The sequence below is a fragment of the Rhinopithecus roxellana genome, chromosome 1 (assembly GCF_007565055.1).
Source record: "Rhinopithecus roxellana isolate Shanxi Qingling chromosome 1, ASM756505v1, whole genome shotgun sequence".
Lineage (NCBI taxonomy): Eukaryota > Metazoa > Chordata > Mammalia > Primates > Cercopithecidae > Rhinopithecus > Rhinopithecus roxellana.
Genome location: NC_044549.1, coordinates 191,071,745 through 191,088,710, shown reverse-complemented (window position 1 = coordinate 191,088,710; position 16,966 = coordinate 191,071,745). Strand labels below are relative to the sequence as shown.

General features: G+C 40.6%; 1 protein-coding gene across 3 annotated transcripts in view; it reads right to left on the bottom strand.

Annotated features, from left to right (window-relative positions):
* Positions 1-5,942, bottom strand: part of LOC104656744 (short transient receptor potential channel 1) — an 80,512-nt gene extending 74,570 nt beyond the window's left edge. For 2 of the 3 annotated variants that reach the window (XM_030934869.1, XM_030934871.1), the window contains exon 1: positions 5,708-5,942. In XM_030934869.1, coding sequence (XP_030790729.1) covers positions 5,708-5,879 — 172 coding nt within the window. In that variant the 5' untranslated portion in view covers positions 5,880-5,942. The remainder of the gene's footprint in view (positions 1-5,707) is intronic. The other variant, XM_030934873.1, reaches the window with a different exon arrangement.
* Between the last annotated feature and the right edge of the window lie 11,024 nt (positions 5,943-16,966).

Below are 16,966 nucleotides of genomic sequence, written 5' to 3'. Positions count from 1 at the left end.
AGACCCCCAATGTATTTATAACCATATGTTGCAAATGAAACCTTCAAAATTAAAGATACTAAAAAACATGGTAGCTAAACTGTTTATAACACTTCGAATATTTTTGAAAAAAGACAATTATTATTTGCTTATGAATCCTGGTGAGGACTATTAATAATAACGAATATCATTTAGCAAAAGAGCAAAGATTCACACTGCTGCCGGAAAAAATTATACTATAGCACAGAAGGTAATGCTGATTCTTTCATAGTAAATCAGTTGATAAAAATTATAAACAGCGTATTTTTAACTCTATTAGAAGAATAGTCAAAAGCAATGTTTATTTTGTAGTTAAGAGTCTGACAAATGACTTGAGATCACATTCACAATGCTGCTGTGAGTTGTTTAAAACTTAGTTTACATCAGGTTTATATCAGGTTGTTGCAACACAGTCTCAGAAAGGATTTATTGTGTTGCTTAAATTTAATCTCATATACATTTGAATTATACATATTTATAAAACTAGAAAAATATATTACTGGCCAATATGTTAATCTAGAAAAACATATTTTTAAAAATTAACAGAAGCTATTAATACAAGTGCCAGTCACCCCCACTTTATACATACAAAGTTTTGGCATCCAAATAAATCTACTGAGTCTCATGACTATATTGATACAGTGCTGGAATTCTTTTAGTCCTTATCATTCATCTAGGCTCCTAAAAGTCATTACTTAATCACCTCTTAGTGGTAACTTTTGAAATCCTCATTACTTATTCAACTACTGATCTTAAATCTTAAATTTCTCAGTATCATTAAATTAGGAAGAGTTAGCAATAAAGAAGATATTTAGAGCACTGGCAGTAAGGTAGAAAAGGAATTATTAGGTTACAATAATACCTATACAACAAAATTTAATCTTTTCACACTCTTCCTCCAACTCTGTATACAAGCTATAGCTAGGAGTCTGGCTTGGGTTACATTTTTTTTTTAACTGCCCAGATAAAAGATTGACTCTGTACAAGTAATATCCCATCCTCCAAATCACGTATAGGCCATTTAAGTTAATTTGAGCACTTGCTTCTTCCCTTCAGACAGATATATTTCATACAAACATACTTTTGTTTCCTTACTTCTCACTAGAGCACAAGAGAGCATCTCCATTACAGAATATTCTCCTAAAAGATAGGGATGTTCTCACTACTTTCTTGATAAAGCACTTTCGCAGCACCTTAACACAATTAAGAGCCTGGTAAGTATAGTTTGATGGTGACTTACAGAAAAAGAGCAGGAAAGTTGTGTGATCACTATAAAGAATTACCAGTATCATAGAACTACCAGGCAGCTAGCTGCTGAATTACTGTCTGTTAGAGATAAATTATCCACTAAGATTTTCGCAATTTGAGTCTTTTGTTGCTGTTGTTAAAAAGTATCCCTGAACCATTCCCTATGGCAATATTTTTCAACTAGTACATTCTAAAACTTTGGTTATTTGAAAAGCTTTCCTATATAAAGTACATAAATGCTATGCCTATGATGATTCGTGAAGTGTTCATAGAATGTTGCCTACAATACCCTCTTTACCTCCTATTTCTGCAAAGTTTTTTTCCTCACAGCACATACCTCCTTACATTAGGTGCCCTGTTGTTAACATAACACTTCACACCAATACTCAGTACTCCGCAGTTTTTGTTTCTTCCCACCACCATCCTCTAACACCAGATTTCAAAATCTCTTCTCAAATAGGTAAAAAATTTTTAAAGGCCCATTATTTATAAATAAGGTTCAAAAAACAGCAGCTTAATATTACTTCTCTCAGAAATGTTGCACTTTTTTCTTCTGACTGTGGCTTCTCTCTAGAGTTGTTGCACATTTTTAAAGCATCCTTAGCCCAAAGGTACACAAAGCTTATGTAGAAAGTCAGTCATCAGGCCAGGCACGGTGGGTCATGCCTATAATCCCAGCACTTTGGGAAGCCAATGTGGGTGGATCACCTGAGGTCGGGAGTTCGAGACCAGTCTGGCCAACATGGTGAAACCCTGTCTCTACTAAAAATACAAAAAAATTAGCCAGGCGTGGTGGCGGGCACCTGTAATCCCAGCTACTCAGGAGGCTGAGGCAGGAGAATCACTTGAACCCAGGAGGTGGAGGTTACACTGCACTCCAGCCTGTACAACAAGAGAATCTCCATCTCAAAAAAAAAAAAAAGAAAGAAAGAAAAAGTTAAAGAAATACAGTCATCATTGAGACTAGGCTGAGCCCAGTGATAAAGGTGAAAATCTGCCCTCTCCATCCCTCTCCCTAACTCCATGCTGAAATTTCAAGAAGGGACTTCTGACTCATTAACTGCACATTAGATTTCCTGAAAATATTCTCCATGGAGAGTTGGCAGGGACTGAATCATTTCATACTTTCTTTCCTGCACATGAACTGATTACTGATCATCAGCAAATCGAACAGTTTATGCAGGTTTTTATTTCCAAATATATACTAAAAGCTACCAACTACTCAATAGGCTATTTTTTAAGAGGAAAATTAACATGAACTACACTTAGTTTAGGTGTTTTCTAAATAAACTTATTTACCCCTCCTCCTGTCAACAGACCTGAGGGACACCATAGACGCCTACAAATAAAAGAGGCTTATGATGACACTAATTCTCAATGAGGGAGGACAAAGGCATGGCTGTAAGAATCACTATTTAAATTTTTCATAAAACAACGTATTTTTAGTCAGCTCTTGTTTCAATTAAGTTTTACCTCTGAATTACAGCTTTCTATTTCTAGAAAGAACATGAGTGTACTTTCTGAGAATTTAATCTGGGGGGGCCTAGACTTCACTTTATATATCGCTGGCACAAGAACTTTCAGTTAAGGTTTTCCTTCACAAAGAAAGGATTCAATGTTACCTCTGAGATGATCCTCACCCTCTGTGAAGATCAGTAACTAAGGGGCCACTACCTGGATCAGCAGTTGCCTAAATCTATTGAACTTATTTACAGAAAAGCCAGTTATCACAAACTATAAATCTTTTCCTTTTCTCTTTCCTACATTTTTTTGTGTACTCTTTAATCTGTACACATCTTTCAAAGGGCCACTCATTCATTAACATACACATATCCATCTCATCTCCACAATTTTTGCTTTAGGAATTCCTCAATTTTCCCTAAGAGATTTGCATATGTAGAACAAGAATGCTACATGAAAAGAATGAGACACTCCAGAACACCACAGAAACCCTAGAGTTGATTTACTCTGGTTCTCTAAAGTACCATGCTTGCTTTTTACCCTTCTTTATTGAACAAATGTAATACACAGAAATCAAGGTTTATAAAGCATCCATACAAAGAAAATTTAAACTAGTAAGTCTAAATATGGATGTGTCTTTTCTGACACTAATGATGTTCACTCATTCATCTACAACCAGATCTACATAACATAGTGGTTAAGAGTGCAGGCTCAAGATAAATGCCAGTTCTACTACTTTCTAACCAATGTAACCTTGGGCAAAGTAATTTTAAAATTTTGCTAAGCCTCATTTTCCTCATCTACAAATTGAGGACAACAGATCTGGCTCACGGGGTTGTGGGGTTTAAATGAAATCCTCTATGAAAAGCATGAACACTCAACCCCAATAGCTGCTTTAGTGAATGTTTAACATTTGGTCTGAGGAAGGCTCCAATGCAATGGTGAAAGCCATAGCTACTTCGGGAAATTGTTCACTTTTAGATTGGTTTAGGTAACATTTTAAAAAGTTTGACAATATTAGTGAATACAAACATATAATCAAAAGAATATTCCCATAACTCAGTTACTTTTTAAATGTAAATGTACCCCATAAGTATGTGTAAGAATTATGCTATTTTTCCAAATCGAACTCAAGAAGTTGTTTCAACATACCTGAAACAGAAAATTCCTATTTTAGCTCACTTGTTTTTAAAATTTCTAACTTATATATCGGGAAAATATGCATATTTAGTTTCCACCCTATCCCCCAAAGCCAACTCTCTCATCTCAATTATGCTATAAAATAAAAAAAAAAAAAAGACAAAGAATATCAAGGTACTTCAGCTGGTACTACTAAATAAGCTATACAACTATCATAAATTAAAACTCTCTTTTGTTTGAGATACGTCATGCAATAATCCTAAATATACACAATGCACAAATACTTGCTCAACCATATTCCACTGATATTTCTCTGTCCTCAGTTTGACAGGAATATCAAATTTCCTTTCTTGACATACTTTCTGTTTGCTTTAAAATAACCATTGCACAGTGAGCTGGAATACATGGAGCCAGCACTTACTCATTTTAGTACAACACAATCTTTTCCCCTTCCTCTCTCAGAACTTTTGAGGGAAGAGAACTCAGGCAAGCCACTCCAGCAACACTAAATAATTTTACATAATCCACAGACCCTATTTTTGTGACGTTGTAAATACATATTGTTTCTTTACATCTCAAAGACTGCTCAAAGTTGTGTCCATGGTGGACTTTAACAGTATTATTAACATTGCTTTCATAATATTATTTAACACTATTACATAAGAACATAAAAGTGGCTCAACCATAGGTGGACTTAGTTTATATGTCAATTATTTTTTTAAAAAATCGTGTAAATAAAATCCTATTTCAAAAGCAGTAGGAGAGGTTAGTAAGGCTATCATTTATTAATTACACATTCACACATACAAGCAAACAAAAATCCTCTGCAGTTAGTCTTTTCATAGTGTAAACTGCCCTTTGGGTTTGTTCCAGAAGTTTGCATGGGTCTAACAGAGTTTTCCTAAGTGTCCAGCCATATAAATTTGGAAACAGAAAAATTTTAGTGTTTTCATGTAGGAAATAAAAGCAGTCTTAGGGCAATTTCCTATTCCTTTTGTTATATGCATCACTACAAAGGACGATTGCGTGACATGGCGTTAATATGGCCATAAAAATGATTAACTTCTAGACTAAAAAAAAGGAAAACGCGCTAAATATATTCCACATATTTTTGCCCTGTAATTCCTGTAATTATTTTTCATTATCTTTATCTCCCAAAGATCGGGGAGCAATAAATCGTTCTCTCCAATAAAAAGCACGAACAATCAAAGGCGTTCCGTAAATCTGGAGAAAGTTTTGGCAACTAAGGCAGAATTTCTTCCGTCCCGTCCTTCATGTATTTCCACCTAGGATATTTCGATATTAATCCCAGTCAACAGTCACTGGCTAAAGCAATGGGCAGGTGAAGCTAAATAATAGAGGGTCTGGTTTTGTTTTTAAGAAAAACAAAAACCAGGTGATGAGAACCCTCCATACGAGGTATCCTAAGGTAAGGAACTTTCGGACTGGAGGGTCGGAAACTAGCCTCTCGACTCCCGGAAGGAATGAACCTCGAGCCAGAGAGATAGACCAGGTCATTCATGCGTTCAGTAGCAAGGGCAGCGCTAAAACGCTGGGGTCTGGGCTCCCACGGCGCTACCTAAACCCCGGACCCCAAGGCCACAGCCGTCCCCCACGGTGCCGCGCTCCGAGGGCGCAGCCCCAGCTCCAGTCGCCCGCCAGCTCCACACTCACAGGGCAGAGGCGGTGAGGAAAAGCCCGCCTGAGGCAGCAGGCGAGACGGGAAGACAGTCGGCGCCTAAGACAGAGGGAATGCCCCGAGTAAGTTGACGCGGGGAAGACAACGAAAGGTCTGGAGGGCAGCGGGGTCCAGAGGAGGAGAAAGGGGCCTAACTCTCACCCTTGTCGCACGCCAGCAAGAAAAGCTTCTCATTCAGCGTATTCTCCTCCTTCACCTCCCGCACATCCTTCAGCGCCATCACCTCATTCGGCGACGAAGAGGATGGAGAGGAAGGCAGGGAGGAGGAGGAGGCGCCCGAGAGGTCCGTGCTCGGGTACAGGGCCGCCATCATCGCGGCCCATGAAGGAGGCAGGCCAGGAGACGGGGGCGGGGCCCCCACCGGCCCCGACCCCGACCCCAGCCACGCCCCAGGGCTGGAAAAAGGATGAGTCGTTCCCACTGCTGCCTCGGCTCGCGGCCCGTTGGCCCCGAAGGGCGTCGCCTCCCCTGCGAACCAGCACTCGCCCTCCACTGACAGCCCCAGGTTGGTGGCGGCGCATGCGCGACCCCTGGGCCAGCGACCCCTCCCCAGCCGCCGGCGCCCCGGTCGAGCCTGTCCGCGCCCGTCCGGGGACGACAGTGTGGCGCGCGCCAGGGCGGCAGCCGAGCACGGGGCCGTGCCAGGAGTCGCAGGGGCCGCGCCTGGGGCGGCCTAACCCAGGAAGAGGACGAGAGATCTGTGGGAGAGGAGCTCCGAGAGGCGCTTCTGCGCACGTTGGGCTCCAGGGCTGTGGGAACCGCTGGCCCAGCTGCGCTCCGAGATGTTCGCGACTCTGTCCTCACGTCATTCTCTGCTCCACTGAAGCGACGACACTAGGGCGGAGCCTGCGGCGAGGGCGGGCATGGGTGGGCGGGGCCTGCGGCAAGGGCGGGCTTGGGTGGGCGGGGCCTGCGGTGGGGACGCGCTGGGCTCCTGGAGCCCGCAGCAGCTTCCTTCGCTCAGCTGAGGTGAACCAGCTACAGTCTTCCCTTTCCACACCGAGCGTACTGGGTTTGAGGTAATTAAGCAAATAGGGAGCAGTATGCTAATTGAGTCTCTGACGACTTAATGTTTAGTGGAAACCCTTTGTGGAATTGTCCAGCTATTTCATATTCTGGTGCACTATGCTTAAAGCACAATGGAGAGCCCCGCCACGCCGCCAGACTCGTGGGTTTGTATGTTGTACTCATTTTAGCCTGGAAATGAACTCTCATTTATAAAGGCTATATATATAATTATATTATGTTTAAATAATTTATACAAATATATAAATTTTTATTTCCATATTATTTCCATAGGTTTTTGGGGAACAGGTGGTGTTTGTAAGTTCTTTAGTGATGATTTGTGAGATTTTGGTGTACCCATCACCGAGCAGTATACACTGAACCTAATTTGTACTCTTTTATCCCTTACCCCCTCCCCAACCTTTCCCCCTGAGTCCCGAAAGTCCATTGTGTCATTACTATGCCTTTGCATCCTCAAAGCTTGGCTCCCACTTATGAGTGAGAACATACGATGTTTGGTTTACCATTCTTGAGTTACTTCATTTAGAATAATAGTCTTCAATCCCATCCAGGTTGCTGCGAATGCCATTTATTCATTCCTTTTTATGGCTGAGTAGTATTCCATCGTATTTTATATCTATATATCTATATAGATATATATATATCTCACAGTTTCCTTATCATTCATTGATCAATGGGCATCTGGATTGGTTCCACATTTTTGCAATTGCAAATTGTGCTGCTATAAACATGCATGGGCAAGGATCTTTTTCGTGTAATGACTTATTTTCCTCTGGGTAGATACCCAGTACTGGGATTACTGAATCAAATGGTAGTTCTACTTTCAGTTCTTTAAGGAATCTCCCCCCACTGTTTTCCAAAGTGGTTGTACTAGTTTACAGTCCCACCAGCAGTGTGGAAGTGTTCCCTTTTCACCGCATCAACACCAACATGTATTTTGTTTTATTTTTTGATTATGGCCATTCTTGTGGGAGTAGGGTGGTATGGCATTGTAGTTTTGACTTGCAATTTCCTTATCATTAGTATTGTTGAGCATTTTTTCATGTTTGTTGGCCATTTCTGTATCTTCTTTTGAGAATTATCTATTCATGTTTTTTTGTTTTTTTGTTTTTTCTTGAGACAGAGTTTCTCTCGTGTTGCCCAGGCTGGAGTGCAATGGCGCAATCTCGGCTCACTGCAACTTCCGCCTCCCGGGTTCAAGCCATTCTCCTGCCTCAGCCTTCCGAGTAGCTGATATTACAGGCATGCACCACCACACCAGGCTAATTTTGTGTTTTTAGTAGAGACGGGGTTTCTCCATGTTGGTCAGGCTGGTCTCAAACTCCCGACCTCAGGTGATCTCCCTGCATCGGCCTCCCAAAGTGCTGGGATTACAAGCATGAGCCCCCGCCCCCAGCTCTTTTCATGTTTTTAGCCCAGTTTTTGTTAGGATTGTTTGGTTTTTTTCTTGATGATTTGTTTGAGTTCGTTGTAGATTCTGGAAGGTAGTCCTTTGTCAGATGTATAGATCATGAAGATTTTCTCCCACTCTGTGGGTTGTCTGTTTACTCTGCTAACTGTTCCCTTTGCTGTGCAAAACCTCTTTCATTTAATTAAGTCCCAGCTATTTATCTTTCTTTTCATTGCATTTGCTTTTGGGTTCTTGGTCATGAAATCCTTGCCTAAGTCAATGTCTACAGAGGGGTTTTCCAATGTTATCTTCTAGAATTTTTATGGTTTCAGGTCTTAGATTTAAGTTCTTGATCCAGCTTGAGTTTATTTTTGTATAAGGTGAGAGATGCAGATCCAGTTTTATTCTCCTACATGGGGGTTGCCAATTATCCCAGCACCATTTTTTGAATAGGGTGTCCTTTCCCCCACTGTATGTTTTTGTTTGCTTTGTCGAAAATCAGTTGGTTGTAAGTATTTGGATTTATTTCTGGGTTCTCTGTTCTGTTCCATTGGTCTATATGCCTATTTTTATGCCAGTACCATGCTGTTTTGTTGACAGTAGCCTTATAGTATAGCTTGAAGTCGGGTAATGTGATGTCTCTAGATTTGTTCTTTTTGATTCATCTTGCATTGGCTATGCAGGCTCTTTTTTGGTTCCATATGAATTTTAGGTTTGTTTTTTCTAGTTCTCTGAAGAATGATGGTGGTATTTTGATGGGAATTGCATTGAATTTGTAGATTGCCTTTGGCAGTATGGTCATTTTCCCAATATTGATTCTACCCATCCATGAGCATGGAATGTGTTTCCATTTGTTTGTGTCATCTGTGATTTCTTTCAGCAGTGTTTTGTAGTTTTCCTTGTAGAGGTATTTCACCTTCTTTGTTAGGTATGTTCCTATTTTTTTTTTTTTTTTTTTTTTTTTTTTTTGCAGCTATTGTAAAAGGAATTGAGTTCTTTGTTTGATTCTCAGCTTGGTTGCTGTTGATGTATAGGCAGGCTACTGATGTGTGTACATTAATTTTGTATCCTGAAACTTTGCTGACTTCTTTTATCAGTTCTAGGAGCATTTTGGAGAAGTCTTTAGGGTTTTCTAGATATACAATCATATCATCAGCAAACAGCAACAGTTTGACTGCCTCTTTACTGACTTGGATGCCCTTTGTTTCTTTCTCTTGTCTGATTGCTCTGCCTGGGACTTCCAGTACTATGTTGAAGAGGAGTGGTGAGAGTGGGCATCCTTGTCTTGTTCCAGTTGTCAGAGGGAATGCTTTCAACTTTTCCCCCATTCAGTATTGTGTTGACTGTGAGTTTGTCATAGATGGCTTTTATTACGTTGTGATATGCCCCTTGTATGCCAGTTTTGCTGAGGGTTTTAATCATAAAAGGATGCTAGATTTTGTCAAATGCTTTTTCTGCATCTGTTAAGATGATCATGTGATTTTTGTTTTTAATTATCTTTATGTGATATATCACATTTATTGACATGCCTGTGTTAAACCATCCCTGCAATACCTGGTATGAAACCCACTTGATCATGGTGGATTATCTTTTTGATATGTTGTTGGATTCAGTTAGCTAGTATTTTGGTTAAGGATTTTTACATCTGTGTTCATCTGGAATATTGGTCTGTAGTTTTCTCTTTTGGTTATGTTCTTTCCTGGTTTTGGTATTAGGGTGATACTGGCTTCATAGAATGATTTAGGGAGGATTCCCTCTTCTCTATCTTGTGGAATGGTGACATTCTTCTTTAAAAGTCTGGTAGAATTCAGCTGTGAATCTGGTCCTGGACTTTTTTTTGTTGGTAATTTTTTTTTTATTACTGTTTCAATCTTGCTGCTTGTATGGTCTGTTCAGAGTATCTCATTCTTCCTGATTCAAGCTAGGTGGGTTTTATCTTTCCAGGAATTTATCCATCTCCTCTAGGTTTTCTAGTTTATGTGTGTAAAGGTGTTCATAGTAGCCTTGAGTGATCTTTTGTGGTTCTGTGGTGTCAATTGTAATATCTCCCATTTCATTTCTAATTGAGCTTATTTGGATTTCTCTCTTCTAGATTAATATTTGTAATGGTCTATCAATTTTATTTATTTTTTCAAAGAACCAGCTTTTTGTTTCATTTGTCTTTTTTTTTTTTTTTTTTTTTTTGAGACGGAGTCTCACTCTGTTGCCTAAGATAGAGTGTAGTGGTGCACTCGGCTCACTGCAAGCTCCGCCTCCTGGGTTCACGCCATTCTCCTGCCTCAGCCTCCCGAGTAGCTGGGATTACAGGCGCCTGCCACCACGCCCGGCTAATTTTTTGTATTTTTTTAGTAGAGATGGGGTTTCACTGTGTTAGCCAGGATGGTCTTGATCTCCTGACCTCATGATCTGCCCACCTTGGCCTCCCAAAGTGCTAGGATTAAAGGCATGAGCCACCGTGCCCGGCCTGTTTCATTTGTCTTTTGTATTTTTGTTTTTTCAGTTGCAATTCCATTTAGTTCTACTCTGATCTTATTTCCTTTATTCTGCTGGGTTTGAGTTTGATTTGTTCTTGTTTCTCTAGTTTATTGAGGTATGACATTAGATTGTCTATTTGTGCTCTTTCAGACTTTTTGATGTAGGCATTTAGGGCTATGAGCTTTCCTCTTAGCATCACCTTTGCTGTATCCCAGAGGTTTTGATAGGTCATGTCACTTGTTGTTCAGTTTGAATAATTTTTTAATTTCCATCTTGATTTTAAATTTGACCCAATCGTCATTCAGAAGCAAGTTATTTAATTTCCATGTATTTACATGGTTTTGAAGGTTCCTTTTGGAGTTGATTTTCAGTTTTATTCCACTGTGGTCTGAGAGACTGCTTGATATAATTTTAATTTTCTTAAATTTATTGAGACTTGTTTTGTGGCCTATCATATGGTCTATCTTGGAGAAAGTTCCACGTGCTGATGAATAGAATGTATATTCTGCAGTTTTGGGGTAGAATGTTATGTAAACATCTGTTAAGTCCATTTGTTCCAGGGTGTAGTTTAAATCCATTGTTTCTTTGTTGACTTTCTGTCTTGATGACCTGTCTAGTGCTGTAAGTGGAGTATTGAAATCCCCCACTATTAATTGTGCTGTTGTCTATCTCATTTCTTAGGTCTGGTAGTAATTGTCATATAAACTTGGGAGCTCCAGTGTTAAGTGCATATATATTTAGGATTGTGATATTTTCCTATTGGACAAGGCCTTTTGTCATTATATAATATCCCTCTTTGTCTTTTTAAACTGCAGTTAAAGTTTGCTTTGTCTGATATAAAAATAGCTATTCCTCCTTGCTTTTGGTGTCCATTTGCATGGAATGTCTTTTTCCACCCCTTTACCTTAAGTTTATGTGAATCCTTATGTGTTAGGTGGGTCTCTTGCAGGCAGCAAATAGTTTGTTGATGGATTCTTAGCCATTCTGCAATTCTGCATCTTTTAAGTGGAGCATTTAGACTATTTACATTCAATGTTAGTATTGAGATATGAGGTGCTGTTCCATTCATTGTGCTATTTGTTGCCTGTATACCTTGGGTTTTTTTTGTTTTTTTTTTAATTGTATTTTTATTGTATAGGTCCTGTGAGATTGATGCTTTAAAGAGGATCTGTTTTGATGTGCTTCCAGGATGTTTTTCAAGATTTAGAGCTCCTTTTAGCAGTTCTTATAGTGCTGGCTTGGTAGTGGTGAATTCACTCAACATTTGTCTGAAAAAAACCATATCTTTCCTTCATTTGTGAAGCTTAGTTTCGCCAGATACAAAATTTTTGGGTGATAATTGTTTTGTTTAAGAAGACTGAAGATAAGGCCCCAGTCCCTTCTAACTTGTAGGGTTTCTTCTGAGAAATCTGCTGTTAATCTGATAGATTTTCCTTTGCAGGTTACCTGGTGCTTTTGCCTCATAGCTCTTAAGATTCTTTCCTTCATTTTAACTTTTGATAACCTGATGACAGTGTGCCTAGGCGATGATCTTTTTGCGATGAATTTCCCAGGTGTTCTTTGAGCTTCTTGTATTTGGATGTCTAGGTCTTTAGCAAGGCTGGGGAAGTTTTCCTCAATTATTCCCCCAAATATGTTTTCCAAACTCTTATATTTCTCTTCTTCCACAAGAATGCCAATTATTCTTAGGTTTGGTTGTTTAACATAATCCCAGACTTCTTGGAGGCTTTGTTCATTTTTTCCTTATTCTTTTTTCTTTGTGTTTGTTGGATTGGATGAATTTGAAAACCTTGTCTTCGAGCTCTAAAGTTCTTTCTTCTGCTTGTTCGATTCTATTGCTGAGACTTTCCAGAGCATTTTGTATTTCTCTAAGTGCATCCATTGTTTCCTGAAGTTTTGATTGTTTTTTATTTATGCTATCTATTTCACTGAAGGTTTCTCCCTTCATTTTTGTTGTTGTTGTTGTTGTTGTTTCTTTGTTTGTTTGGTTTTTCTTTTTTTTTAGTAGAGGTGGGGTTTCACCATGTTGCTCAGGCTGGCCTTGAACTCCTGGCCTCAAGTGATCCACCCACCTCGGCCTCTCAAAGTGCTAGGATTACAGGTATGAGCCACCATTCCTGGCCTCCCTTCATTTCCTCTATCATTTTTTTGATTTCTTTAAATTGGGCTTCACCTTTCTCTGGTGCCTCTTTGATTAGCTTAATAACTGACCTTCTGAATTCTTTTTCAGGTAAATCAGGGATTTCATCTTGGTTTGGATCCATTGCTGGTGAGCTAGTGTGATTTTTTGGCGGGGGCGGTTAAAGAGCCTTGTTTTGTCATATTACCGGAATTGTTTTTCTGATTCCTTCTCATTTGGGTAGGCTATGTCTGAGGAAAGATCTAGGGCTCAAGGCTGCTGTTCAGGTTCATTTGTCCCATGGGGTGTTCCCTTAATGTTGTACTCTCCCCCTTTTCCTAGGGATGTGGCTTCCTGAGAGCCAAGCTATAGTGACTGTTATCTCTCTTCTGGATCTAGCCACCCAGCAAGTCTATCAGGCTCTGGGCTGGTACTGGGGGTTGTCTGCACTGAGTCCTATGATGTGAACCATCTGCAGGTCTCTCGAGGCTGTGTGTGTGTGTGTGTGTGTGTGTGTAAAAAAGATATATATATATATTTTGTTTGTTTGTTTGTGTTTTGAGATGGAGTCTTCCTGTGTCGCCAGGCTGGAGTGCAGTGGTACGATCTTGGCTCACTGCAACATCTGCCTCCCGGGTTCAAGTGATTCTCCTGCCTCAGCCTCCTGAGTAGCTGGGATTACAGGCATGTACCACTACGCCCAGCTAATTTTTTCATTTTTAGTAGAGACGGGGTTTCACCGTGTTGTCCAGGATGGTCTCAATCTCTTGACTTCGCGATCTGCCCGTCTTGGCCTCCTAAAGTGCTGGGATTACAGGTGTGAGCCACTGCGCCCAGCCTCTTTTTCTTTTTTTTTTTTTTTTTTTTTGAGATGGAGTCTCGCACCATTGTTCTGGCTGGAATGCAATGGCGCAATCTCGGCTCACTGCAAACTCTGCCTCCCGGGTTCAAGTGATTCTCCTGCCTCAGCCTCCTGAGTAGCTGGGATTATAGGCGCCCGCCACCATGCCCAGCTAATTTTGTGTATTTTTAGTAGAGATGGGGTTTCACCATGTTGATCAAGCTGGTCTTGAACTCCTGACCTCGTGATCTGCCCGCCTCAGCCTCCCAAAGTGCTGGGATTAGAAGCATGGGCCACCATACCCGGCCGAGGCTGTATATTTTTTTAACAACCGGTTTGTGATCTGAAATTGGCATAAGATTCCTGTTGTCACACATGCAATTAATTCAAAGGTACGGACATGTAACTATTGGATAAGTTTGTTGTCACGTTTATTAATCTGATTTTAAAAGATAGATCTGTTATTTGGGCAAGAATGGAATGAAGCTCAATAAGTGCTCCTTCCTTCCTGTCTTCTTCCCAGAGGGTCTTGCTGTGTGGCCCAGGCTAGAGTGCGGTGGCACGATCATAGCTCATTGCAGCCTCAACTTTCTGGGCTCCAGCAATCCTCCCACCTCAATTTTCTGAGTAGCTGGAACCAGAAGCACAGGCCACCACACCTGGCTAACTTTTTAGTTTTTTTGTAGACAAGGGGTCGCACTGTGTTGCCCAGTTTGGCCTTGAACTCCCGGATTCAAGTGCCCCCCGACACCTTGACCTCCCAAAGTGCTAGAATTAGAGGCCTGAGTCATCGTACCCTGCCGAATAATTTATTTTTAACCAAACTTTTAAATTATTATTACCATTATAGAGTTGCTATTGTCTTCCGCTTTTAAAAGGTAATGGAGGAGAAACTGGAAATTATGCCTCTTGATTAATTCCTATTGCTTCCCATAATCATATAGAAAAATCTAAATTGTGCCTTTAAAGTTTTAGGTTTTTAAGAGAATATATAAATTTGCTTCAGAGTACCTTATATTTGGGGGAAATACTCCCTATCCTGTTCAGACTGGTATGTTCCATCCCTGTCTCAGCCAACACTTTAACTCCTGAAATTTCCTAAATAAAACTTTCTCATAATTCAAAGTCTTTGTTAGATCTTCTCTAAGAGGCCTTAGCAGACTGTCTTTTCTTTTTTTTTTTTTTTTTTTTTTTTTTTTGAGACGGAGTTTTGCTCTGCGGCCCAGGCTGGAGTGCTGTGGCCGGCTCTCAGCTCACTGCAAGCTCCGCCTCCCGGGTTCACGCCATTCTCCTGTCTCAGCCTCCCGAGTAGCTGGGACTACAGGCGCCCGCCTCGTCGCCCGGCTAGTTTTTTTGTATTTTTTAGTAGAGACGGGGTTTCAGCGTATTAGCCAGGATGGTCTCGATCTCCTGACCTCGTGATCCGCCCGTCTCGGCCTCCCAAAGTGCTGGGATTACAGGCTTGAGCCACCGCGCCCGGCCTGAGACTGTCTTTTCAAACATTTTCATGTATTTACTTCAAAACAGTTGATAATCTATTGCGTTTGTTTTCTGTCTTATCTCTAGTAGATGGTAAATCTTCCTCATTTTGTAATCTTTAATACAGTTCCAAGTTTATTTGGTGGAATGTCAAGATTGTTCATTGTAAATTTGTGGCCAGTGAACCGTGGCACATATTTGTATTTATGCGTGTGTGCTTACACTATCTGTAGTGCAGCACAATTTTTAGTTAGTAGCAGAAAAACACTAACCCTGATGTACCCAAAATTTCGTGTTTGAGGGAAAAAATTTAGATGGCTCAGAACTGTCGCACATGTGATATAGCAGGAAAGCAAGCGAGATAGAGCGCCATGTGGATACAGCTTCACTTTAATCCGAGACATTTGCGAGTTGCTGGACTTAGGTGATTCTTCATCCAGAGGACACCCGTAGGGGCTGGATTAATTTCTAAGACTGGGAATCCCAACCTACTTTAGTAGATAATCCTAGGAGGCCTTTCAAAGTGCTGGGGATTGGGGGACTGTTCCTACTTAACTAAGCCAATGTGGCAACTGCACCCTGTTCTTCAGAAGTCTTTTTGGATCATCTCAGATGCAGAAATCCTCTCTTACCTCTCTGATACACTTTTGGTTGTTTTTAAGAGACAGCATCTTGCTGTGTCACCCAGTCCTCCCACCTTAGCCTCCCAAGTAGCTAGGAGTACAGGTGCACACCACCACACCCATCTAATTAAAAAAAAAAAAAATTGAGGGCTGGGCCCAGTGGCTCATGCCTATAATCCCAGCACCTTGGGAGGCCAAGGTGGGCAGATTGTTTGAGGTCAGGAGTTTGAGACCAGCCTGGCCAACATGGTGAAACCCTGTCTCTACTAAAAACACACAAAAAAGCTAGCCAGGCGTGGTGACACAAACCTGTCATCCCAGCTACTCAGGAGGCTGAGGCATGAGAATCACTTGAACCCGGGAGGCAGAGGTTGCAGTGAGCCGAGATCGTGCAACTGCACTCCAGCCTGGGAGACAGAGTGAGACTCCATCTCAAAAAAAAATTAAAATTTTGTAGCAAGAGTCTATGTTGCCCAGGCTGATCTCAAACTCCTGGCCTCAAGCAGTCCTCCCACCTTGGCCTCCCAAGGTGCTGAGATTATAGGCATGAGCCACTGTGCCTGGTCTGGTACACTCTTTATCCAGCATAAATGGGGGTATTTTAACATCATCTATGCAGTCTATCAGTTTTTTTCTACACAGGCGATACAGAGACCAGTGGTAGAGTTATGATGAACAATAGCATCCAAGATTCAGAAGCAGCATATTACTTCAAGCAGCTTACCCAAACCACATATACAAAAGAGCAGTCATGACTTCAGAGAAGAAAAAAAAAATCCAGATTTAGATCTAGTCCTACAATAACCTAGACCCCATCTCCATCTCTAGACTCTGCCTCTCCCTCAGTACTCTCAGGTCACGTTTGCCTGTTTGTCTTCTAGGATGCCTACAGGACTGCCTGCCTCGAGTTCTTTACATTTGTTCTCTCTGCTGAACACTCATAGCACAAATATCCTTAGAGAGACCTTCCATGTCCACCCCTATACAAATAATCTCCACCCCATTTCCCAAGTCAGTCTATATCACGTTACCCTATGTTATTTCTTCTACTGCATTATCACTATCTAAAATTCCTATTTACAAATTGTCTCTCTACTAGGATATGATACATGGATATGATACATGAGGTCAGGGGACTTCATCTGTATTTTTCTCAGCTGAATCCCCGGTGTATAGCATAGTATCTGGATCAAAATAGATGATAAATTTGTGAATGGATTGATTCACCTGAATTATTTCAGCACAAACTAAATTGTAGTAATCACACAGTTGGTTTTTAATAATTATTCATATTTAAGAACATACCCTCATCTTCAAAGAAATTATCAAATACAATTTTTTTTTGTTGTTTTACTAACTCATTTAGGAACTGTTTTCTGGAAGATAAGTTTATGCTAGATTAATTTTCAAGGCTGAATATTTTTCTTCAAATGAAATAAATACAAAC